This window comes from Callithrix jacchus, chromosome 2 (genome assembly GCF_049354715.1).
Source record: "Callithrix jacchus isolate 240 chromosome 2, calJac240_pri, whole genome shotgun sequence".
Lineage (NCBI taxonomy): Eukaryota > Metazoa > Chordata > Mammalia > Primates > Cebidae > Callithrix > Callithrix jacchus.
In genome coordinates, this window is record NC_133503.1 from 113,578,032 (window position 1) to 113,605,542 (window position 27,511).

At 36.5% G+C, this 27,511-nt stretch overlaps 1 protein-coding gene and 1 long non-coding RNA gene across 8 annotated transcripts in view; one reads left to right on the forward strand and one right to left on the reverse strand.

The window, feature by feature from the left end:
* LNPEP (leucyl and cystinyl aminopeptidase) overlaps window positions 1–27,511 on the reverse strand; it is a 109,716-nt gene that overhangs the window by 11,491 nt on the left and 70,714 nt on the right. For all 5 annotated transcript variants that reach the window (XM_054252107.2, XM_017969767.4, XM_054252105.2 and 2 more), the window contains 7 exons: window positions 21,805–21,936; window positions 19,126–19,286; window positions 18,811–18,899; window positions 11,919–12,102; window positions 10,646–10,802; window positions 3,379–3,563; window positions 1,449–1,610 (listed from right to left, as the gene is read on the reverse strand). In XM_054252107.2, the coding sequence (XP_054108082.2) occupies window positions 1,449–1,610; window positions 3,379–3,563; window positions 10,646–10,802; window positions 11,919–12,102; window positions 18,811–18,899; window positions 19,126–19,286; window positions 21,805–21,936 (1,070 nt within the window). The remainder of the gene's footprint in view (window positions 1–1,448; window positions 1,611–3,378; window positions 3,564–10,645; window positions 10,803–11,918; window positions 12,103–18,810; window positions 18,900–19,125; window positions 19,287–21,804; window positions 21,937–27,511) is intronic.
* The window catches only part of LOC103791487 (uncharacterized), a 76,236-nt gene continuing 60,226 nt past the window's right edge, over window positions 11,502–27,511 (forward strand). For all 3 annotated transcript variants that reach the window (XR_004739780.3, XR_013532208.1, XR_004739782.3), the window contains exons 1-2: window positions 11,502–11,568; window positions 15,281–15,367. This is a non-coding gene — a long non-coding RNA (uncharacterized LOC103791487). The remainder of the gene's footprint in view (window positions 11,569–15,280; window positions 15,368–27,511) is intronic.

Genomic DNA, 27,511 nt, shown 5'->3' on the forward strand with positions numbered 1-27,511 from the left:
AAAAAGGCCAACAAAATGTGTTGGGTTAAATAAATTATGATAGATCCATACTACAGAATACTATGAAGCTACAGAGGTTATCTAATTGACCCACAGTTACACAGTAATAAATACTAAAGTCTGACATCTGAAGGAAAGCAGTTCTCATCTACTATGCTATACTATATGTTTATAGTGAGAAACCACCCCCCACCCCAAGGCAGTATTTTTAGAAGGGAAAAAAAAAAAGGCCAACAAAATGTGTTGGGTTAAATAAATTATGATAGATCCATACTACAGAATACTATGAAGCTATAGTAGCACTTTAGGTTTTTTTTTTTTAATAAAGCAGGCTTCATGAAATGACATGGCAAATCTCATAGACTGATCGATCATTCACTAAACAGACTGTCAAAAACACTGAATGTAATATAAACCTAATGACATTTAAAAAATGTAGTTAAATATGTATGTATGTATGTATGTACATACATACATATGTACATATATCTATTCCAGATGAATACAAAGACCAGGACTGACACTGTTGTTAACAGAGAAAATGAGAATGGAAGTGAAAGATCATGAAAAGACTTTGATATTTTACTCCATATTCTTAGGTACTGTTTGAATGCTTTATTGTGGGCATTATTAGTGTATTACTAGTACAGTATAAAAACAATTATTTTTCTCTATTTGCTTAAGTGGGAGGTTGGTTAATACTTTAAATAAAATGCCTATTTACAGCATATCTTTTGGTAAGTGGGTCTGGGCAGGTGCTGAGGACATCTCTGAGAAGCTATTAAGATTTATCTCAGCAAAATTATACAACAGAAGTAATGAGACCCAGGAGCCTCCCTCTATCCTCGGTGTGACTTTTAACGTCTGTGCTCTCTACACCAGTTACCTCCATATTCCTCTTGGCTATGCAGAGCTCCTCTACTCCACCACTGCCTGTGCTTTTTGTCAGAAGGCCCTACTTACTGTCCTTCCTTCAGCCATATGACACTCCTACTTCTGGACCTTTATCACTACATATTAAAAAGAAAAAGTCTGACAAATAAATTCATATGAATGTAGAACCTAGAATGTTTGATATGTTATCTTTTTGTGAAATGTCTGCATTTTTAAAATGACAGCTTGCACAGATCAATGCCTCAGCCCCTAAACATGGAGTACCAACTGTGGTGTATGAGACAACATTCCAAGGGGAGGAAGACTTTTTGAGCAAGGAGTAGGAGGGGGCTGTGATTCCTGACATCTTGCAATCTCTTTTGGGCAAAGCATATTATACTAGTCCATAAAGATAAATCCCAGCACCTGTAGTCTCCTCACCACACTGCCCAACTTAGGCCTGGCCTATAACAGAATGCAGGAAAAGAGATTCCCTCAAAAATGAGCTCCTGCCCAAGAGCACAGTGCTTGTATTCTTTTAGTTTCTATATAATATTCCTTGGGTGGATTCATACCAGTAAAGTCTGTGCACATTCTCTGAGCTGGCAAGTGCCTGTAGTATTTTGTTCTTCTCTGTTTCAGAGCCTGAAGAATTGTACTTTTCCCAAAGGAATGACCAGCCTTTCTCAGTTTTTGCTCCAACCTTGAACACAGTTGTCATGACATCAGTAGGTAACCTGTAAGAGAGGAGGTCAAACATGAGAATAACAAGAAAATATTCTGAATACAAAGGCAAAGAGTTGGCTGTGGTGGAATTTCTGGTGTAAGGGTCAGTAATAATTACAAAGTTTGGGTACACAATTTAGGGTCAAGGAAAAGTTTAATTCAGTGACTGCTACTTTTCTAGCAGAGCAACTATGGATATATCAGTTCAATTTAATATTCATTGAGCACTCACAAAGAACCAGGTAGGCAACTGGCTGGACACTAGGGAGCAGAAGAGACATGAGAGCCTCTAATCTCTGAGAACTCACAGGTTATTATGAAGCATAGAGCAATAAATATATGCATTAAAATTCAGTGTGATAAGTTTTATGGTAGAAATAGAACAGTAAATGGGGTTCAGGGAAGAACACAGTGTACTCCCTTTATTAAAATCTCAGAGCTGGGAAAGACCTCAAAAGGTTATCCAAATCCCCCACCCAAATTCTTCATCTAATGCTTGAATCTTCTCTCCATAGTGTCCAGTAAGGAGGTGGAGAGAACCAATTACCACCAAAAGCATTTCCATTAACTGCTAACTCTACCTGCTACGTTTTATTTCTAAATTAAGAGACTTGTTTATCACCTCACACCTGTTAGGGTAACTGCTATAAAAAACCCAGACAATGGCAAGTGTTGGCAAGGATGTAGAGAAACTGCAATGCTTGTGCACTGTTGTTGGGAATATAAAATGGTGCAGCTGCTGTAGAAAACAATATGGCAGTTCCTCAAAAAAATTACCATATGATCCAGCAATAATGCTTCTGGGTATATATCCAAAAGAATTGAAAGCAGGGTCTCTAGGAGATACTTGCACACCAATATTCATGGAATTATTATTCACAATAGCCGAAAGGTAGAAGCAACACAAAGGTCTATCCATGAATGAATGGATAAACAAAATGTGGTACACACATACAATAAAAAATTTTTCAGCCTTTAAAAAGAAAGAAATTTCGGCCAGGTGCAGTGGCTGATGCCTGTAATCCCAGCATTTTGGGAGACTGAGGCAGTTGGATTGTGTGAGGTCAGGAGTTCAAGACCAGCCTAGCTAACATGGTGAAACCCTATCTCTACTAAAAATACAAAAATTAGCTGGGCATGGTGGCAGGCACCTGTAATCCCAGCTACTCCCGAGGCTGAGGCAGGAGAATCGCTAGAATGTGGGAGGCGGAGGTTGCAGTGAACAGAGCTCATACCACTGCACTCCAGCCTGGGTGAAAGAGCAAGACACCGTCTCCAAAAAAAAAAAAAAAGAAATTCTTAATGTGTGCTACAACATGGAAGAAACTTGTAGACATTATGGTAGGTGAAATAAGACATTCACAAAAAGGCAAATTCTATATGGCTTTACTTATATGAGATATACAGTGTAGTCAAACTCACAGAAACAGAAAGTAGAATAGTGGTTACCAGGGGTTGGTGAGGAGAAGGAGTGAGGAATCATTCAGTGGTATAGTTTCAGTTTTGCAAGATATGTAAGTTCTGAAGATAAATGCACAATAATGTGAATATATGTAACACTACTGAACTATACAGTAAAAATGGTTAGGATAGTAAATTTTGTTATGTGTATTTTACCACAATTTTTTAAAAAGTCTGACTTCAGAATGTAGATACACAGAGTTTACCTACACTTAGTTTTGTAACATTTATGACCCAGGATGAGATTACCTTGGTTTCTGTATATGATGTGAGGTAAAGAAAAAGAAGATAATTCATCTGAGTAGAAGTATACTTCACCTTTGAGTTCCATTGGATGCCATCCAGTCATCAAACAGTTTCATGGCAGTAGTGCGGCAATTCTCCTGTTTGTAGGTGCAAGCAAACTCTAGCAGGACTGACCGAAGCTCTCGCATAGATGGAGTGCCCTCATCAGTCCAAGTTTGTTGTTGAATTTGGTTTTGAAGTAATTTAGATACTCTGCCCTAGAGAGACAAAATAGATTGTAATGGCTTAATAATAATGAGGACAATCAGAAATAATCAAGACAATTACAGCCAAGTACAGTGGCTCATGCCTGTAATCCCAGCACTTTGGGAGGCCAAAGTGGGCAGATCACCTGAGGTCAGGAGTTCGAGACCAGCCTGGCCAACATGGTGAAACCCTGTCTCTACAAAAATACAAAAATTAGCTGGGCATGATGGCAGCTGGCTGTAATCCCAGCTACTAGGGAGGCTGAGGTGGGAGAATCACTTGAACCTAGGAAGTGAAGGTTGCAGTGAGCTGAGATCACGTCAGTGTATTCCAGCCTGGACAACAGAGCAAGACTCTGTCTCAAAAAAAAAAAGAAATACAAGTAAAGAAAAGAAAAAAATCAGGACAATTAGATCTCTTTTCCTCAACATTTATCCAATGAGAAAAAAAAAGCATAGATATTATTCATTAAATATCAACTGGCAAATGAAGCCCACATACAGCTGGGATGAAACCATTCAATAACAAAGGTTATGCATAAGGCTGCTATAGCTAAGGGGGACTTTTACTGATGTTAACTCAGGAAAAAAATTAATGACTCCTGTGCAGTAGGAAACCTTTATGCTGCATATACTCAGCTTGAAGTTATTTTGATGCCAAAAAGTATCATTTATACCCATTGCTGGAAGGAAGTCAGAACTTCGTGACCTTGTCACTTTAGAATATACAAACCTATATAAAGCAATGATAGAAATTTTAAATATACTTTACTGATGTTTAAATGTTTCTGAATCCAATATTAAAGGCATATTTAACATTATCAGCTAGTTTGATTTTATAACAAATTAACCAAATTAGCAAGAAACTGAGGCCTGCAGGAAAGAATAGTCGTTTATAGTCTATTTTTTCTCCCAAGTTTTTAATTAAAAACCTTTCAAACCTGGCGGGGTGCGGTGGCTCAAGCCTGTAATCCCAGCACTTTGGGAGGCCGAGGCGGGTGGATTACGAGGTCAACAGATCGAGACCATCTTGGTCAACATGGTGAAACCCCGTCTCTACTAAAAAATTACAAAAAATTAGCTGGGCACGGTGGTGCGTGCCTGTAATCCCAGCTGCTCGGGAGGCTGAGGCAGGAGAATTGCCTGAACCCAGGAGGCGGAGATTGCGGTGAGCCGAGATCACACCATTGCACTCCAGCCTGGGTAACAAGAGCGAAACTCCGTCTCAAAAAAAAAAAAAACCTTTCAAACCTACAAAAAAATAGTACAATGAACATTCATACACTGTTAATCTAGATGCACCAGTTTTTAACATTCTTACATTTGCTTTGTTTCCAAGTGTGTATAACACACATATACACACACATTTGTTTTTTTCTTGTTTTAGCTGAACAATATGAAAGTGAGATACAGATATGCTATTTCATTTATAAATACTTTGGCATACAATTCACAGATATCAGAACATTCTCTTACAGAACCATAATAACCTTATCACACTTAAGACAACTAATAGATATTTATTAATATCATCTACTATCTAGTCCATTGGTATTGGATGTCATTGCTAAACGTATACTTGCAGTATTAAGGTACTAACAAACAACTTTTTCATTTTTCTCCACTTAAAAACACCAAAGCTGTTAATAGTACATGGAAGTATTTCCATACTGCAAGTTGTGCATGGGGAGGGGTGAGGACACATGAGATATAAAAAGCATCATATGAAATATACTTTTATGAATGCCACTAGAAGGAACAAAAATTCTGATATAAAAAATGTTTTTAGGTATTCTTTAGAAAACTTTCATGGCTATATAAGGAGAATCAAAATGAAAAAAAATTGCAACAGACACCCCCTCTGCAGGAATCATCACGGGTGTATTTCTTCCCGCTAGTACTTCTTTACTTCCACCACCATCGTCACATCTCGCCTCAAGCAATCATGTACCACAAATGACCACATACAAAAACACTTAACTTCAGAAGTTTAGCTCAAGTTCTTCACAGATCATTGCTTTCTTCCTTTCTTTTAGATATTGACAGTGAGTACCACTGAATACCACTGCCAATACCTAAAATGAATCAAATTTGGAAATTTTTTTAACTATTGAGGCCATTTTCCTAGCAATGACTTACTCTGAATAAGCTTCCTGTGGAGTTGAATTTGAGAATGAAAAAAAAAGAACCTGCAAGGAAAAAGACTCAAGGTTTGTGACAACATGTCAACTCGCTTGTGTTTGTGAACAAAAGCAATGAAACACAGAACAGACACCTTGTGGAATGCATAAGTGGTAAAGCTTTTGAGTCATCAGGGGGACATGAAGTGGAGAAATATTTGCTATGCTGACTGACAATGCAAGCAACAGACAAGCAATGGAGACAATCCCATTAGACACACTTGACTTCATTACTATACAGTGTCTTCATTGGCCTTACTTCTCGATAATATTATAATAGAAACCATCCCAAATGACTGGAGAAAAAAGAAATTTAAAACCTACTCATAACTGTCAAATAGAAACAAATGAAGAATGTAAGAAAAAAATCACATGCTTGAAATCCTATTTTTTAAAACTCAGTGAAGAACAATGGCAATACTCATTGAGAGTTTACTAAAACACAAAGGCAGCAATGGAAAAAATGGCACTTAAAAGTCATGGAAGCAAATGAAATCTGACACTTGAAGATGGCTAAGGCTAATTCCTGAGCAAGTTACACCATGGAATTACAGTGAGTACTTTTACTAGTTTCCATACTAAATCATTAAGATGAGTTCTCAAAATAGTTGTTTAAATATATCTCAAATTATAGCGTGAGCAAAACATTTTATTTTTTAAAAAGAATAATTAATTTTTAGAAAAATCCTGCTGTTACATCATTTTTATAAGTAATCCAGGTTTATTTTTAATATTAATATTAATATTAATATTAATGAAGCATAGCATGCGCTTCAAGTTATCTTTCCCTTTTAGAAATAAAATGTTTTTCTATGACTCCAAATTAATTTTTTTTAGATTTAAGCTCTTTCGACAATAGAATCCAACTCTATGATTTTACAAAGTGAAATGGCAAGTGGAGAGAGAAAATAAATTGATGGGTTATACAAGCTACAAACACTGGATTTGTAATAAAATGTAACAACAACAATAATATAAAATTATTTTTAAAATGAAGCAGACGGGGAAAGATGCTAGCACTTATGCTGTATATTACATTTTGATTTACTGCTTTAATTTTACACGGATATGCCCAGGGGGTTCTTTCCTGGGTCAATTGAGTTTCTTAAAAGTGAAATGTCAGTTTTTATTTCAAAAGGTTTATCCAACCAATGCCTCATATGTAAAAGAATAACAGATTTGTAAGTGACAAAATAGGAATATGGCTAGGATCAGATGTTAACATCAGATATGAACAATTTAACACAATTGAAATGTGCCTCCAGACCCTACCCATCACAACACCACAGCATCACAAAATGCAGCATACGTCATATGCAGCCTACATAACAAAATGACCAATAAATGTACATAATGCTCTGGTTACAATGATATAGAAGTTAAATTAGAAATCAGTCTTAGACACTAATACATCTGAACATAGTATCCAAAGATTCAGAAATGTCTGCCATCCTAATTCCTAACTGTAGAGTGTCACATTTCCTAGTTTGAGAGTTTTGATGCTACCAGAATGCCCTAATATTAGAATAAGAATGTTAAAGAGACGCATTCTCCCTCTTGATGAACTAAAGTTAACTGGGCTTTTAGCTAACCATATGAAGACATACAGCAGTAAAAGGGCATCTAATCTTGGAAACACATACTAAGTCTTCTGCCCTTGCCCTCTATCCATCAGTGCCTTGGATCCCTCCTTGAGGTATGTTCTTAACAAACACATACCTGCTCAGAAAGCTGGAAATCATCTGGGATGAAGATGCAGTTGAAGGAAGAGGTAAGTATCAAGTGCTTCCTGAGCACTAAGCTCTAAACTGAGTTAACAGAGAGGCAAGGAGAAGACTGGCTTCTGCCATTATGAAGTTTAACTGGGAAGCTTCAGAATCAAAAAATATTCTGCCTCCTCATAGTGTATATTCAGAACCAACACTGCCCTTTAATAGTGAAAAAAAGTGAGTGATACACAGTAATATTATTTATTGCTACCTGTAATAGGTTGAATAGTATTTCCTCAAATTTTGTGTCTTCCTGAAACCTACGAATATGACCTTATTTAGGAATAGGGTCTTTGCAGGTACAATCAAGTTAAGATGAGGTCATACTGGATTACAGTGTGCCCTAATCTAAGAATTGGGAAATTTGGACACAGAAACACAGGGAGAACACTGTGTTGACAGAGGCAAAGGCCATGGTGAGGGACCTACGTGCCCAGGAATATCAAGGATCGCTGGCAATCACTTGAAGTTAGGAGAGGGGCATGGAATAGATTCTTCCTCAGAAGGACAAACCTTATTCTGCCAATATGTTGATTTTGTCCTTCTAGCTTCCACAGCTATGAGAGAATATATTTCTGTTATTTTATGACATCAAGTTTGCAGTAACTTGCTTTGATAGCCCTAGAAAATTAATATACTACCCCAAATGGTGTTGCTATGATACTAATTACCTCCAACATAATTCTATACAATACACTGGTGCTGGGATAACTAGATATCCATAATATTCTAAATCTTGGTATCTATCTCACACCATCCACAAAAATAAATTCCAGATGGACCATAGATCTATCTGTAAAAGATAAAATAACAGTTTTCAGAAGAGAAAACAAAATATCTAGGGGTAGGAAAAGATTTCATAAGCTAGATTACATTAAAATTTAAAGCTCATATTAATAAAAAATCATTAAGAGAATAAAAAAAGCAAGACAGCATAGGAGAAGATATTTGCAAATATACATGACCAACAAAAGACTCATATCTAGGATAGATAAAGAACTCTTACCAATCAACAAGAAAAAGGCAGACAATTTAATAGAAACTTAAGCAAAAGATATGCATTTCAAAAAATTACATCCAATGGTCAATATATATATCAAAAAGAAATTCATCTTCACATCAGTAGAAAAATGTAAATTAAAGTCAAAATTGCAATACCACTATGCACCTATCCACATGGCTAAAATAAAAAAGATTCAGTATGAATAATTACCAGCAAAGAAATAGAGCACCCAGAATTCTCACACACTGCTGAGTGTAAATTGGTACAACTTTGAAGAACTATTTGACAGTACAGTATTAACTATGCATATGTTATGACTCAATAATCCATTTTCAGACATATACCCCATAGAAATGCATAAAGACATTGATCAAAAACACCATAGCAGTGCTATTCATGATAGCTCCAAACTACAAACAACACAAATGCCTATCAACAGTAGCTGAACTGGTTAACTAATGGCCAATCTCTACTATACTAACACCAGAAAGTCAATTTTGGATTCTAAGGTTTGACCTAAAGAGATGAGTAAGCTATATGCATACTTCTTGGAAAGGCACATAAATATTGTTTTAAAAAGCCATTAACATTTTAGATACAAAATATAACTCCTGAGTTGACAATTTCACTTTTTGGAGAACAACTAGATGTTGGTCTGTCACTTGAAACCTTAAATGCATGGTCTCCAAGCTTTTCAAAAGAGAATGACAGGAAGAAAATTTTAATTTTTCTAACAAAAGGTATCCTGGAAAGACAACGTTGCTAGGACACAAATTAATTTTAAAAATAGCAATATATCACAAATATCAGTCTTTGGAGTGAAATTAATCTCGGTTTGAATCTCAGCTTTCTCATTTACTAGGTAAATGACTTTAAGGAAGCTATACAGTCTCCTCATTTATTTAATGGGGGTTGAAATATCTACCTTAGCATTGTGTTAGGATTAAATGAGGCAATCTACATTAAGTACTAGCATGGTGTGTAAAAGCACTCAAATGCGTTTGTTTCTGGTGTGTTTCACTCATTTATTCACTCAACATTTACTGAGTGTCACTACCGGCTGGGTCATGTTCCAGGCACTGGTTTCTATTAAGGCTGCTGCTGAAAGCCTTGTGAAACAGAAAATGATAAAAATCTTAAAAATTAGAAAAGACCTCAGAAATCATCTAACTTAAGCATCTCATTCATGGTTAGGGATGGAGTAACTCTTCTGGGGTCAGATCAGAAACTTTTGGGGAAAGAGGGCTTTTCAAGCTCCATATGGCTACTCTGCCCTGCATTCCCTCCCCTCACTGAGAATTATGCAGGTGATGTGAAAACTGAACAGGAGATGCACAGTAAAGCAATAATACAGGCAGAAAGAAGGTTGTTTTAATAAACGATTTAATCCAACCCCTTCCTTTTACCAGTGAGAATACCAAAACTCCAAAAGACCTATTCTAATTCTTGGTCTAATACTGCCTTCCTTTCCCTGAAAGCTGCCTTTTGCCTAGGTCCCTGGAAATCTCACTAGTTTATAAAGCAAACCAAAACCAAATAATTTATCACTCTCTTCTAAGCTTTTAGAGTCTCAGTCAACAGTTTAATATTCAAAGTATCTAAAATAACAACTGTTAAGATCAGGCAGTTGATATTAAGAAAGGTAAAATGGCCTCTGATACTAAGATTCCATCAGTGCTTTGCAAAGAAACATATCCACCATCATCATTATCATTTAGACAGTTATCAGCAAGATCTCTTAAGGGGAATATTCTCAATACAAACTTAATCTGTTATTTTATAATGACCACTAGAAAATTAATGGGGAGATCTACTTTGCAAAAGGGCCTATTTCAAGCATTTATCATGCAAAAATAAAACAGGATTTGAACAGAGAAATGAAAGTCAATTCTCATGTAACCTCATTTTGATAGTGGTGTCAAAGGTCTGTATTTTGATATTCAAACAAGACCATAGCATACTAAGCCTTTATCAGCTCTTCACAGTAAGCAACATCTTGATTTTAAGTAACAATTTCACAAGCAGCAAAATAAAGAAAATGGACTTTAACTGGTTGCTTTTTCAGCCTATTAATGGCTGAAAATGGAACCGTGAATAACAATATTAAAGAAAAACAAGAAGTTGGCAAAGAGGCAGACTTACTATCAGTCTCAAGGCCTGCTCCGTGGATCCCACTTTTTCAAGGAGGTCATAGATGAGGCCTGTCTGAAACAGGGCTTGAGTTATGGGTGCAGTATGAGTCTCATTTCCAAGATAATCAATCAAATCAAAGGCCCTTTGGAGTGGCACCTTGCCTAGGCTAAAGGATAAAACAGAAAAAGTAAATATGCAGAGACACACGGAAGAACTCTATGCACGCCAAGAGAAAAACTTATGGTTAGATGATGAGTCTTGAAGACAAAAAATTTAAGCTTACAGTGGCATTCTGTAAAGTTAAGCTAAATATGATTATCTCTGATTAAGTTCATGTGGCCCAAGATTAAGGAAGCATTTCAAGAGAAAGATAAATGATAGCTCATTTTTTTTTTTATTCCTAAGTCTCCTGTAAATTGCTACTGACTTAGCAAAAGTATAATATCTTGGGTTAGAAAAGATGAATAGTATTAATTTTATTTATTAATTAGTTGTATTTCTCAGGAAAGACAGTATAGCATAGAGAGTATCTGAATTTTTTTTAAAAAAATTTTTGTTTGTTGAATGTTGTTCAAACTTGTTAAGATAAAGTCTAATGTGAATTTATGGTGAGTACATTTTAAAAAATTAACCACTTTATAGAAATCACAGCATAATGGCTATGATGATGTAAGAAGGGTACTTCATTGAAAAATGAGACAAAATGGAAATGTCAAAGGAGGTCAGAAGGAATACTCTTCTGACCTGAAGTGTTCTGGTGTTTCTAAGGCTATCATCAATCTAAATTGGTAATATTCTATTCAGAGAATATCTTTACATGAGGTCACTGTCATCTTTGGCTTTGGAATTCTATAATTCATGAGGTAGTTGGGGAGGCAAGCAGTACAGATAAGGAGGCTCCAGCCATCAGAGATATCCCTCAAAACCAACGGGTAAGCACTAAGCTTCATGCTTAAACCAACTCCTGCTTGAAAATAATTATCTTATGAAACAAAATAAAGCCTGAACTCCTATATCAGTTTATTCAACAAAATATGTATCCTGTTTTTGGTATCTAGTCATGAATTATTATTAAATCCTGTTTTATTTAAAGGTTCAGTATGTTTGTAGCTAATGTTTTATAAAGTCCCTGGAGGCAAAGCACAGGTCTTATATTTTCCCAATCCTCCAAAATGAATTGTACCAATACATGCTAGTTCATTCAAACTGTTTTTCATATATGTTCTTTACCTCAATAACACTTGTTTAAAAAAAGAAAAAACTCAAACTAAGTATACTCTACCCTGCAAGTTCAAAGATGTTGTTGATAAGGTTGGCTCGGTCTTTGTCACTCAGAACATGAGGATTTCTTTTCAATTGTTTGATTAGTGCTTCCCAATCATCATCTGCATAGTGTACAATATAATAACCATTCATGTTTATATTGACTTTGACCCATTCCACTTCTTCTGTAAGATTGATGACACCTAATAGAAACCAAAAAATGAGAGACTGAGAGAGAAGACAATCAGGCCAGAAAAAAAAATTACACTAGTGCTTTGTTTGTTTCAAAGTTAATGTACTTTATTTTGATATTTAATCATTCTAGTAAGAAAAAAATGCTTATCTCCAAGTACAGTTATTTTCATGTTAGTGAAGGTCAGAACATTCATTTAACAATTATTTATTTATTGTGCATTATTGGTTCTAAGCCAGGTGCTGGAAATCAAATGGTGAACAAGGTAGTTATGTCTCTGCTTTTAGAGATCTCACTGTCTAAAGTAACCAGGCAAGTATGGTATCATACAAGCGCTACTGACAGAAAAAGAAAAGACAATATTCAACAAAAGCACAGAGGAAAAATGCTTCACTCTCCTAGGGAAAGTTAGGAGTGATTTCTTGCAAGAAATGGCCTGTAAGTTGTCATTCTTCTAAGAGACCTCAGAATATATAGGTGTTGGCCAAGTGAAGAAAGTATAGTAGGGAACCCAAGTGCTCAAGGCCCAGAGAGAAAGTATACATGGTATCCATGCACTGAACTGGCTTCCAAGTTATGGATGGAGGAGAGAGGGAGGGAGAAAGTAAAGGTGTAGGATGAGGCAGCAGGGGAAAACAGTGACAGAACTGTGTAAAAAGTGTTCCATTTTTCAGCCTCTGTCTTTTGTCATGTTAGCAAAGGAAGAACAAACAAAGCCATTTCGAAAAGTCACATGATCTAAAGCTAGCAAAATAAACAATAGGGAAGGCTTAAGATCGCCTTAGGGATAAATAAGAAATAATTAGGTTAAAATAATAGGAAAAGATGTGCACTTTTTGGGTTTCTACCATAAATGCTGGGAGAATTGTTAGAAATTTCTCTGGTGTTACGTCAATAATGTACCAATAACAAAGTGCTAAGAGCTAAATGACCACAAAATATATGCATATCTTTAAAATCCTTAAAACTGCTAATGAAGAAATGTCCTTTAAAGCTGGCAACAAGGATGTAGACTTAATTATAATAGGGATATGTTTCTAAGCATCTTGAGGTATTGCTTTTAATGGAATATAAGCTACATAAGCTTACTATTTCGTTTACTGCTAACGCCTCAGCCCCTAGAACAACATACCTAGCAGGTATTCAACAAATACCATTTAATTAGTGAGTAAAGGAATAAATAATGACTATGTCACAATAAATAGTTTAAATCAAGTCTAGATAAAAGTTTGTAGATATTTATTATGTAATTTTTTTACCCCATTTTAAAGTAACAAATACTTAAAATAATTTTAATTATAAGAAAAAGAAGAACAGGGATAAAAAGAATAAACTCAGACCATGATAGCATTTTGGAATGTAATTCTTGCCAAGTTTTTTCTTATACTTGTTTTAAATATGTTATACAGTGTATCTATATGCATTTATTTTATCCTTTTTTCACCTATCAGACCCCCCCCAACATTTTTGCATTGTCTTTATAAGCAGTGTTCAAATATCTTCATAACATTCCATTTCAAGTTTAACCAATCTCCTATTTTTTAAAATGTAGTCTGTTTTAAAATGTTCACTATCATTATAATTCTGTGTGAAACTTTTGTATATAAAATGCTTTATAAACATGTTTTCAACCTAAAGAGTATATATTAGTACCTGAAGTCTTATCTTAGGAACTAAAGATTATATTACTAGTACCTGAAGCCTTAGGGTTTGTCAACTTCAAAAACATGAATTACTCAAATATGTCAGATGCCCTTATTATCTTTGTTATTCCAATTATACTATTACAACAGTGTTTAAGATGAAAGATATTCTGATCATGTCTTAATAAACTAACCAGTCTTTTTTACTAAAACAATTCCATACTTATTTCTGTTATATTGCTGATATAGCAACAAATGGGAAAGATCAATTAAATAAGGTTTATTCCTTTTTTGAGGGCAGAATGCAATTTTAAGGAATACTTGTGATGGCAACAGTGGCTGTTCCAAGTTGGAGCCATTTTTAGCAAACCTATGACTAAGTAAAATTACCTTTATTATTAGCTAATAATATCAACACTCTTCTGGTCACCAAACACTATATCCTATGGAGCTTTTATCAAGCAAGAACCCCGGGGTGGGGCATGGTGGCTCACATCTGTAATCTCAGCACTCTGAGAGGAGGATCACTTGAGCCTAGGAGTTTGAGACCAGCCTGGACAACATAGTGAGACATCATCTTTACAAAAAAATGGAAATTAGTCAGGTATGATGGCACGTATCTGTACTCCCAGTTACTCAGGAGGCTGAGGCAGAAGTATCGCTTGAGGTCTATCACTAGGTCAAGCCTGCATTGAGCTATGATGGTGCCACTGTACTTTAACCTGGGTGATAGAGATCCTGTCTCTAATAAAAACAAAGGTAAAGAAAAGAAACAAACAACCCCAGGAAGAAAGGCTACAGAGACTAAAATCTCCCTTGCCCATAAAAGAAGACAAGGAATGATAGCTATGGCAATTGTTCCACTAGATAGATAGAGAAAACACTGAAATACATAAAGAGTATCTTGGTTGATAAGCAACTTGCCATGTTGTAAACTTAGGCAAGTCCACAGTAGAGAGGAGGAATACAACTGGGAATATACTGGACATTATTACTGTCATTGAGATGACACAAAATAAAGCAGTGCAGCCAACAGCACAAAGACAGAGTTACTATTTAAAGAATCAACATATTAGTCACTAGGTCTTCTGAATGATCAGAATCATGGACCTTAAAACCACAGGTATCAAAAAATAGTATCTTTGCACACAAAAGAAGTAACTACATCTTGCAGTTCAAATGTGAATGAGGCTACCCTCACATGTTTTTAATTTACTATGATCATTAACAGATTAACAGTTCAATTTTCAGCCTATTGAGTAGCAAAAAAGAGTGAGCAACTGCAATATTAAGTGGCAGAAGCCCAGATGAAATAATCTAGCAGTGATTTTTAAAAACCATTTGTCAATGAGCTATGAAAATCAACTACTGTTTTACAAAAAAATTAAAGTTCTGAAACTAAAAAAACATGTTTTTACTACAAAGTTACAAAATTTCCTGTAGAGTTTGCTCTAGAGGGCTCACATCATACATGCTATTGAACTGTATCACTCCTTGTTCAAAAGCATTCCCTTCTCTAATACCCCTTTCTTTCTCCTTTATTAGGAGAAAAAAGGCAAGAGCAGAGAATGGACATGATAAATATTTTAATTACTATATGCCCTTCCTTCTTTCATCCCACAACTATATAAGGTAAGTAATTGCCTTTTATTCCAATGACATATATTTTACTTTCACAGCAGTATTTCTGATAGTGACATCCATTTGGAAACATGAATGTTGTGCATTTGATATGAAAATCTCCTATAGTTAAAAGATCTTAGGTCCGAGTAAAATGTGGTTGAGAGAGAGGGAGGGAGGAAGAAAGGGAAGAGGAAAACTTTTTAAAATACAATTTCCTAATATGTAGACTGGAAAAATGGCCCCATCAGCTGTTTTTATGCACAATAAATATTAATTGCATGTTCTTTTCCTGGAAGTTTTTATAGTGAAACTGGAGTCATTTCATTATGGATTAATATTTAGTAATTCATCATAACACATGAATTTGTATGTGCCTACTGAGTGCTAAAAGTGATTTACAGTGATTCATAGAGCCATAAACCCTACCATCAATGGGAGAATTACCTAATTTTGAGGATAGATATAAGTGAACAGTATTTACAGTATATTATGAGTGGAGAAGTAGAGAATGTTATTAAGAAACCTAAGTAGGGCATCTAACCTGTCTTCAAGGGAGGAAAGGTTTCCTAGAGCAAGCAATAGCTGAGCTAAGATTTGAAGAATAAACAGGAGTAGGCCAAGGGAGTGAGGAGGCAAGGGTGTTCTTCAAGGAGAGAAAACAGCATAGGCAAAAACCTAAAGACAACTGGCAGTATAGCATGTTTGAGTTGCTGACAGAATTTTTGTGTGGCGAAAGCAGAAAATGCCAGGTAAGGGCCAAGAAGACTAAAGCAGTAGAATATGCGGTCGTCTATGGGGTTAAACTCTTTGAGAGTTTCACAAGCTCATAAGTAAAGACGAGCCACGTGCGGTGGCTCATGCCTGTAATCCCAACAGTTTAGGAAGCCAAAGCAGGAGGATCACTTGAGACCAGGGGTTTGAGACCAGCCTGGGCAACATAGGCCCTGTCTCCACGAAAAATACAAAAATTAAGCCAGGCATGGTGATACATGCCTGTGGTCCTAACTTCTCCCAGGAGGGTCACTTGACCAGGTAGTCTCCAAAGTCCCATTCCCTTACTCCTAAGCTAACTCACCCCTCAAAAATAGAGGCTTTGACACCAGATCCAAATTCAAACAAGAAATTTTCCCTTTTCATCAATTCAAAGCAACACTTATGGGCCATACAGAACCCAAGAGCCTTGAGTTTCTTTAGGATGTAAATTAAGAGGGTGTGAGGCTGCAGTGAGCTATGACATTTTCACTGCACTCCAGCCTGGGCAACAGAGCAAGATTCCAACTTTAAAACAAAACCAAACAAAACAAAGCAAAGCAAAAAAACAAAATAAAGCAAAACAAAACAAAAAAAAAACCCCAGAGATAATAAAAGCAGATTTCTTATTGTTCAATTATTTCTAATACCATCAAAAATTAATGAACTATCAGAAAGTTTGCAAAATTTCCTTAATGGTTTCTTGCAAATGCTCCAGCCATGTTTTGGTTGTGCTGCAGGATATAGGGAAATGGGATTATTTGTTCTCTCTTGGGTCAGACTATCCTTTTAGGGGTCATTCAAAGTTAGAGTTTTGTTTACTCAAAGACAGTAGCAATTCCTTGCACCTCCAGCTATGCTATCAAAGATATGATGACATTACCACTACTCCTAGAATTTTAAATAATTAGATTGTTGCTGCTTTAACTCTCCACTATGGTAACGGCAATGAAACTGGCATATTCATATATTTCAGGAGGCATTATCAACTGTAACGACACAATAAAAGGGCAATTCAGTTATATGGAGCAAATCACAAATGGCAATGCAGTCTTCATTTTTGAGAAGCATTCCTTAAAAAATTTTATATAATGGAATAATCTTTAAGATTTGAAATATTTAATTAAGGCAATTTTTTATAAAGACAAATGGTGACTCAAGCATGTTAAGGCAATCACTATATATGTTAAGTAAAAAAAGGCAAGATGGGCCGGGCGCGGTGGCTCACGCCTGTAATCCGAGCACTTTGGGAGGCCGAGGCGGGTGGATCACGAGGTAAGAGATCGAGACCATCCTGGTCAACATGGTGAAACCCCGTCTCTACTAAAAATACAAAAAATTATCTGGGCATGGTGGCGCGTGCCTGTAATCCCAGCTACTCGGGAGGCTGAGGCAGGAGAATTGCCTGAACCCAGGAGGCAGAGGTTGCGGTGAGCCGAGGTTGCGCCATTGCACTCCAACCTGGGAAACAAGAGCGAAACTCCGTCTCAAAAAAAAAAAAAAAAAGGCAAGATACAGAAATCATATATACATAATGATTTTGACCTAGTACAAATATTTATTAAAAATGGCTGGAAACAAATAATCATGAGAATAGTTTTGACAGGGTAATAAGATTTGTTCTCCATTTTCCGGGTTTTATGTAATATGGATATATTATATTAAAGATTTACTTTTTCAATAACATTCATTATAGTTAACATTGGTACAGCATATAATACATGTTCCAGGTGCTTCATATAAATGAAATCATTTAATCCTCACCACAACTATATAAAGTAAGTATAATTACTATCTCTCTTGTATAGCTGAGGGCATGAGGGGCTCAGAGAGGTCATATAACTCACTTGAAATCATGTAAGTGATCAACGGTAGTGCTAAGAACTGAACCAGGCGGTCTCCAAAGTCTCTTCCCTTACCCCTAAGCTACACTCACCCCTCAAAAATATAGGCTTTGACACCAGATCCAAATTCAAACAAGAAATTTTCCCCTTCATCAATCCAAAACATCACTAATGGGTCTTACGGAACCCAAGAGCCTTGTGTTTCTTTAGGATGTAATTTAAGAGGAAGATAGGAGGTGTGACACTCATAGTGGTATTTAACAAATGGTCAAAAACTATATTTCAATTGCTTTTTATATTGTAGGTAAGCACACACCATGTTTATATTTTACTCTCTTCCTCCCCATTCCTATCATAGTTTCTTGCCCCATTTTCTTGTTCCCAAAAACATATACTATGTCTGCAGGGCATATTGCAATAAATGTTTAATCGAAATCTGATCATGAATCAAACTTAATTATGCACATAAATTATTTTAGGTGTATCTTATTAAAATGCAGTGGCCCAAACCCAACCCTGGTAGGTAGAGAGAAGATACTTTAAGAAACTCCTCTTATTTTGTAACAAAATATTAATCTTGGATATATATATATAAAAACATGGCATTTGCTATTTTCTGTCAGGAATGCCAGCACATTTTCTGCAACTTTTTGTACCTTATTTCACATGACTAAAGGCCAGTTTTGTGCATGATATACAGAATCAATCTTATGTTAGTTGCATTTTATATATGCCATTCATAAAACCAATTCAGACAGTGTGCACACTGGAAAGTGTAATCTTACATATGCACTCTGATCAGATTTTAAAAATTATGCCATTTCCAATTTCTTATCAAAACTGTCATTATAGTCCAACCTGATTTCTTATCCAGTAATGACACCGATTGATATTTTGAATAATTTCCTCCGTAAGTGACATAGGATAGTGGAATATGCCACAGGTGGCTGTAAAGAGAAAATATTGGAAAATTATTATTCTAATATTTCAGTTAGTTACACATGATTTGTTTTGTTTGGTTTTAATTTGGCAGAAAGGTTTAACTTTGTTAAGCCATTCCTAGAAAAAGATAATCTCATTAGGTTTCACAAGAACGTATGATTACAAAACACTTAAAAATATTTCCACCTAAGGTTGCAAAAGAGATGGCATGAAAAGAAAGAGGGCATGTACCTTGCATCTGAAGGCTCAATTCCAGGCTTCATATTTGAAAAGAATCTCTCTTGTTGTATAAAAAGTTCTTTTCCTTTCCTTTGAACAGTCACTAAAGGAAATCCTTTCTGCAGGGACCAGGTTTCCATCATTCTCTTTACATCTAGTGTTTGGTTTGTGACCTATAAAATATATATACATATAATTCTTTTTCATTAAAAATAAAAATTGGTTTAAAAAACTTATAGTTTATCTGTACCCTTCCCTCTTTTCCTACTACATTTGTAATATTTCATTTAATGTTAATATAAAAAAGAAGCATGAATGTTAACACCTCTAATCTAGGTAAATGAGCAACTGCTCAAAGGAATGTAACCTGAAACAGAACTAAGTGAGAGCCAAGTGAGTGACAGAGGCACTAGGCTGAGAAGCTGCATATGTATCAACCAACTCAGAGTTCACTAAAATCCCTATATCCATCAAGAATAAAATCCCTAAGAAGGTATAAGTATTCTTTCAAATCACAATACTATCATCTAGAAGATATGAATAACGACATACAGTCTAGAATTAGAAGCACTGCTACTCAATCCTATGAATCACCTGAGTCTAGGTTTCTCTTTATGCTCCTACCCTCTACCTCCATAATGATAGTCTCTTAGGACCTAATACTGCAGGAGTGCCAGGAAGCAGCAGCAATGGAAGAGTGACAAACAGGTCAGTTGCCTTAAGTCTTTCTGGAAAACAGTGGTAAACTACTTTGGTAGTCACAGACTTTGTTTCTCAGAAAATATATGAACTTAACTATAAAAATCTAGAACCTAGTGTCAGAGCTTTATAGACTCCCTAAGGCTCACAACCCCTAAGACATCTACTATCAACGACTAAGAAGCAATTTTTGAACAATGGTCTCTTTGAAGCAGGTGGGTTAAACTTAGGATTAAAATTATTTTTCTAGATTACATATGAATTTGAATTGTAAGAAATAAAGTCATCATGTACCTAAATTGATCATATCAGTCTCTTATGTCAGGCCTTACCTCTATCACCACATGCCCATTTATTTAAAGCACAAAAGGATGGAGCAAATCTTCCCATTTTAATTAATCTTATATTTCTCATAGCTCTGACCTATTTATTTCTGAACCAGAGGATTAGAAGAAAACAAGCTTGTCTAAAAGCAAGGTGGTTTGGGGTGTCGAAGCAGTATTGAAGTAAAGAGGCCAATGCATAATTTGATATGGATGCTGAAAAACCTGAGGATACTGTTAGGAACTAGGTTGGGACAGAAAAACACCATGATGCAAAAGCTACATTCAATGAGAAAGGCAGAAATATATTCTAAATGTCAAGAGAAAGGACAGTAAGTATAAAGTAAACAATGTGGCTTTTAAATGAAATGCACTATATGGTCAGAGAAACAAAAACAATGATTTAGAAACAACTGTTAGGTAATAAGTTCTCAAAGAGAACTCAGAGAGTAGGGAAGGTATATCTTCTGGGCAAAAGATTAACAGCTAGAAAATACCAGGATTCAGATGAGGCAAAGAAGCAGAAAGAGTATATGAGGAAGATCCAGAGCAGGGGTTCCTAACCTAGAGTCAGTAAAACTTTGAAACTGCGTGTGATGTTCTGCATATATGTGGTTATTCTGAGTAATACGGCCAGAACTTTCATCAAATTTCCAAATAAGTCTGTGATCTTTCTTTCTGTTTTTTTGTTTTTTGGGGTTTTTTTTTTTTTTGAGACAGAGTCTTGCTCTGTTATCCAGGCTGGAGTACAGTGGCAGAATCTTGGCTCACTGCAACCTCTGCCTCCAAGGTTCAGGTGATTCTCCTGCCTCAGCCTCCCAAGTAGGTGGGACTACACGTGTATGCCACCAAGTCCGGCTAATTTTTATGTATTATTAGTAGAGACGAGGTTTTACCATATTGGCTAGGTTGATCTCGAACTCCTGACCTCGTTATCTGCCCACCTCAGCCTCCCAAAGTCCTGGGATTACAGGCATGAGCCACCAGGCCCAGCCATGTCTGTGATCTTTCAAAGCATTATGATCTATCAATCTAAGTCAGGGTAACAAACGCAGATGCTTATAAGGGTTATGCAGTCAGCATACATGCATGAGGTAGGACGTGTTCATGCGCTGCTTTGAAGTGTAACTTCTAGATAATTATACTGTTTGCTAGAATATTTCCAGGAATGACAAAATTCCAACAGCAAAATCCTCTAAGGATAATACGCAGTCACCTTGTCATGTATCATCTACTCTAGATGAATAGTCACAAGTCAAGAGATGAATGGAGCAGAGTACAGAATCATTAAAAGAAGGGAGAAAAAAGAGGGTAAGAATAGGAAAAGAGATTTTTGGAAAAAAAATCAAGTAATGAAAATATAGTAATATTCATTAATACAGAGAAGACAACTTTCCTACAAAATAGGAATGGAGTTTAAGTTACAGACAAAAAACTGGTTACCCAAGCCCACACACATCTTTTCCAGCAGCTAAGAACAACACTCCCATTTTTTGACATAAAACTCAGTGCTCCATTCATAAATATTTATATAGTAAGCTCCATCCCTCTCTTTCTCAAATAACTATGCTTGGTACCACAGACTTAACTTACACACATGCTAAAAAGTATAAATAGATGACCCCCCGCTTTTATAGTAAGAGCTAAAAAAATTACCTAGGTCACTTACCTCATTAAAACTATTCCACAGATGATCACTTTGAATTGATGCATAGCTGTGCTTATGCAGGTAAAGAATGACAGCATGTTGAAACACATCTTCACTAAGGAAAGTTTTCAGCATCAACAAGAGAGAAGCTCCCTATTCAAAAAAAAGTGAGAAAAAAGGAAGAAATAACAGAATACTATAGATTATTGAATTGAGAATCTAAAATTCAAACTACAGTCAATCTAAAAATATGCTTTCATATACAGAACTTGGTTATAATACACTGCTACTTAGTTTCATATAACTAGATGTGGACTGTGTTCAACTGTCTTAAAATTATTTTAAGGGATTTGAAAAAGAGTTAATGGAGTAGATTCCCATGTGCACTATTCTAACCGTGAGTCATTCTGTGTGGTCTATCGGTATACTCACTGTTTCAATGTTAGTGTTGAAAAGCTAAGTATTTATAAATACATTTTAATAGAAAAACATGCCAAATTCTCTGTGGCATCCACACCTCCATTGCCAGTGCTTAAATTACCCGTTGAATCCATGAGCGCACACTGCAGAAGCACAATAAATTGGCAAGGCTCTCAAAAGTCTCCCTCCTAGGTAGGTTATTAATTTCTTATTTTAGTATATTGTGTTGTGACATAACCAGGATCTCTCTTCTTCTTGTAGAGTCACTTCAAATGCTTGGAACTAACAAATGTATAGGACAGTAAGCATACTATTAAGGCCACACTATTTCCATTCATGTACATGTCATCATTCCCAATCCTGAAATAAGCACCACCTCCTCTGTGAAGCCCCCTGACTTGAAATAGAAATCACATTTCTCCATCTTCAATACAACTTATATGACATCCTGTATCTGTTACACATTTATTTCCTCTTCTACACTGTATGCTAATTGAGGGGGAAAGTAAAAAGCTCAACTCCAAAGACTAAAATAATACCCACTAAATAGTAGGTACTCAAATAGTTTTTGAATAAATTTCACTTTTGATAAAAATGTAGTAATGTCAAGATTACTTGTACACATAACTAAATTTATTACCTATTACTTTCATTTCTATGTCACACTTCGTAGCTATTGCTTATTCTATAAATTTAAGTACTCATTGTTGTCCCCATCAGTCCTTTTTCTTCTGCATCACCAATTTTCCCCTCCATATTGTAACATGCCCATTAATTAAACAAAAACAGGCTGGGCATGGTGGCTCATGCCTGTAATCCCAGCACTTTGAGAGGCCAAGGCAAGCAGATCATGAGGTCAGGAGTTTGAGACCAGCCTGACCAACATGGTGAAACCCCATCTCTACTAAAAATATAAAAATTAACTGGGTGTGATGGCATGCACCTGTAATCCCAGCTACTCAGGCAGCTGAGGCAAGAGAATCGCTTGAACAGAGGAGGCGGAGGTTGCAGTGAGCTGAGATCATGCCACTGCACTCTAGCCTGGGTGATAGAGCAAGACCCTCAAAAAAAAAACCATGATGTAACATTTGTAATTTTTAACATATAAAAGAATATCCTTCCTTAACTTCACCCTCCTCCAGTTACCACAGTATTGTTTTGTTCCCCCATTGTAGTAAACCTCCTCAAAAGAGTTGTCCTCAATGTGCCATCTCCATTTGCTCTCTTTCATTCACTCTGCTGGAAAGGTTTGTTTTTTTCTTCTTTTTCTTTAGACGGAGTTTCACTCTGTTGCCAGGTTGGAGTGCAGTGCAATCTCGGCTCACTGCAATCTCTGCCTCCTGGGATCAAGTGATCCTCCTGCCTCAGTCTCCCAGGTAGCTGGGACTACAGACATGCACCACCATCCCCAGCTAATTTTTTGTATTTTTTAGTAGAGATGAGGTTTCACCATGTTGGTCAGGATGGTCTCATGACCTTGTGATCCGCTTGCCTCAGCCTCCCAAAGTGCTGGAGTTATAGGCGTGAGCCACCGCGCCCGGCCTCTTTTTTTTTTTTTTTTGAGAGAGAAGTCTCACTCTTGTCACTCAGCCTGAAATGCAATGGCACAATCTCAGCTCACTGCAACCTCTGCCTCCTGGGTTCAAGCGATTCTCCTGCCTCAGTCTCCTGAGTAGCTGGGATTACAGGCACTTGCCACCAGGTCTAACTAATTTTTGTATTTTTAGTAGAGACGGGGTTTCACCATGTTGGTCACACTGGTCTTGAACTCCTTACCTCAGGTGATCCACCTGCCTCAGCTTCCCAAAGTGCTGGGATTACAGGTGTAAACCACTGTGCCAGGCTGGAAATATTTTTATCAAGGTCACTGGTAAACTTCTTGGTGCCAGACAAATGTGAATTCTCAGGCTCATCTTATCAACCTATTTGATACAACTGATCACCTGCTCCTCCTTGAAAGTGGCAGAGCACTACTCTTGATTCTCTGCCTATTCACTGGACATCGTTTCCAAATGATTCCCTAATTTATATATCTAACCATATTTCTTACCCCTTGAATTTCAGACTCATACCCAACTGCCTGCTTGGTACCTCCATTTGGATGTCTAATCCATATCTCATATTCACTCAGAAATTGAAGTTTTTTCCCCCTTTTCCCCCTAAATCTACTCTTAAATAAGTCTTCCTCATTTCAGCAAATGGCAACTCAATTTTTGCAGTTGTTCAGGCAAAAATCTTAAAAGTTGTCCTGACCCCTCTCTTGTATTTCACATCTAATTCATCAACAAATTCTACTGGATTAATTTTTAAAATATATTCCAAGTTCAGTAGTATCTCCAACACCTTCACAACATCCTCTCTTGTCCAGGCCATTATCTTGCCACCCGTCTATTATAATAACTTCCTAACTAGTCCTCTTAACTTCATGTACTGCTGAAGACTGGAGTGATCTTTTACAAAATAAGCCATACCATGGTATTTCCCTATCAAATAGCTTTTCATTTCACTTAGAATAAAATCAAGGTCCCTACCATGGCTTAGCAAACCCTATAATAATCTGGCCTCTTACAATCCCTCTAACTTCATCTACTACTTTCCCCTCTGCTTACTCTACTCCAGATAACATTGGATCCTTGCTGGTACTTGAACATGGGAAGCATCTTATACCTCAATCTCATATCTCTCTCAATCTCATATCTCATGTGGGGGTCTCCAAGACCAGTTCCAGGTTTGATTATGTACTAGAAGGATTCACAGAACTCAGCATATAATCATACTCTCTGCTATGATTTATTATGGTGAAAAGATGTGAAGTAAAATCAGCTAAGAAGAAAGGTGTATGGGGCAAAGTCCAGAGGAAACCAGGCAAAAACTTTCGAGTCCTCTCCCAGTGGAGTCACACAGGATGCACTTAATTCCTCCAGCAAGTTGTGACAACATGTGAAATACCATCTACCCAGGATGCTCATTAGAGATTTCAGCACCCAGGATATTTACTGTGGGGTAGTCATGAAGGTACCTTCCACCTAGCACATACCAAAACTCCAAGATACCCAGAAGGGAAACAGATGTTCAGCATAAACTACATTGTTTAGGCACAGTGAGCCACTCTTATAATGTAATAGTGGGAACTTTCCCAAAATCCAAGTTCCCACATGCACCCAAGGGCCAACCTTGCAAGCAGGTCTTTCAAAGGATAGCAGTCTCAGGCCTGCACACAAGCACTATACAGTGGCTATTTCCTCTGCCTGGAATATTCTTCCCCAAGAGAACCACATTCCTCATGCCTTAGGTGGTGTTCAAATGTCACCATACAGGAAAACTTCTCAACCATATTATATTATAAATATATTTTATATTATATTCCTCTGTCATTCTCGTTTCCCTTATCACACTTTATTTTCATGTTAGCACTTATTACTTAACACAACACCTATTTATTCATTCATTTGTATACTGGCTGTCTCTACCTTTGACTCCTGAAATGAAAGCTTCACAAAAGAGACAGTCCATCTTCTTCCCTGATATAATCCAGCACCTAGAACAATGCCTGATACGTGGTTAGTACTTGTAAGATTTGCTAAATGAATGAATTCTTGCAAGGCAACCTGCATCAGAGTCAGGCTTGATGACTATAAAGACCAAACAGAATATGTCTGCTAACATATTTCCCTACTGGCACTTACCTTCTTACACACAATACTCCAAGTAAGCGCCAGTAGGAATAACTGGATAAGTTATGCAGTATCCTACTTTTCTAACAGAATATTTTCCAAATTCCCAATTCTGATACAAGTAGTTACCATGTTGACAGGGATTGACTGTGATGTGGAAATTACATGTTCAGAAGACATTGAATTCTGGAATAAGAGGGCTGGGGTCAGAGGCAGATAGAGCACTGTTATGACTGTGTTTTGTTATTATATACTGAACTTAGAGCATTTTAAACAGGATTTCAAATCCTGAAATAACTGCACTGTTTAAGTTTGATATAATAACAGAACCTCAAGTTTTAAATTTTCTGTATTAACGGGTCCATTATGGGCTTCAAAAATCATAGCAGTAGCTCTAATTGGAATAGATTTCATATAGCTAACTGAACTCCTGATTTTCTTGTTAGTTCAAAGTACCTGTGCAGTAATTCTTCCTGTCAGTCAGGTTTGAACCTGAAAAACATTTCTGCCTCTTTCTTTACCTGCCTTACCCTGTCACTAATAATTTAAGTACTTTCCCTGCCCAGTATTTTTATACCCATTGTTTTCTTTCCACCCTTACTAGCACTCCTCATTTCAAACTTTTATCATTTCATGCCTAGACTTTGGCAGCAATTTCCTGACTTTACATTTCTTTCCACTTGAATCTACTTTATAAACTGAAACCAATTTACTTTTCCTAAATAGTAACTTTAATCAAGTTATTTCTCTGTTCAAAAGTCTTTTCAAGCTTCCCATTACACAGGAAAAAAGGATTCCTTATGGTATCCAGAGCCCTCTACAACTGGGCCCCACTCAACTTTCCTTCCCCTCTTCACATGAGGCTTCTACTGCAGTCAAACACTGACTCTCAGAAAAAAACATACTTGACCATTAGTACTTCATTTTCTTTGCAGACCTCATTGTTCCATTCCTGGACTACCCTATACATCCCACTCCTCCTTACCTATATTTTAATTACTTAAATCATCTCAATTCTCATTTTCCTCCCCCAAATTTCTCTTTGTTATCCTAGGAAAAAATTCTCTGCCCCACTCAGCACATATTACCTCTCTTATTCCTCCACAAGTACCAACCACCTAAACTTTCAGCTACTTGATGGCACAGACTGTATCTCACATATCTTATGTATTTTCTTCTCTATCTAGTCTGACAGCCATAACATTCATCCCTCCCCACAATGTAAATGTGAATGACACTATTATTCCTATTCTTTCATTCTCTGACCTATGGTGACTTGAATGGGGTTTAACTTTCTGCTTTTTCTTTACTTTGAAACCCAGAGTGTATGTTTCAGATCCTGCAATCTAATCTTCAATTCTTAAAATCGTTTTTGCCTACTTGTTTTGGCAATCCTGACTTGAGAGCATATCTAATTTCTGAGTAACACAGCCAAGAGCTTGCTTAGGACCTTCCTCAAACATACTCTATCTGTAAATCTGGAGTGTAAACTGACTTTAAAAGATGCATTGCTATAAGATCTGGTTAACTGTCTGGAATACTAGTCATACAAGTTAAATGAGAATTAGAGAAAGGAAAAAACTCACAAAAAAGTTAAGACTAAGATTTATATATATGTAAACATTTTAGAGTTT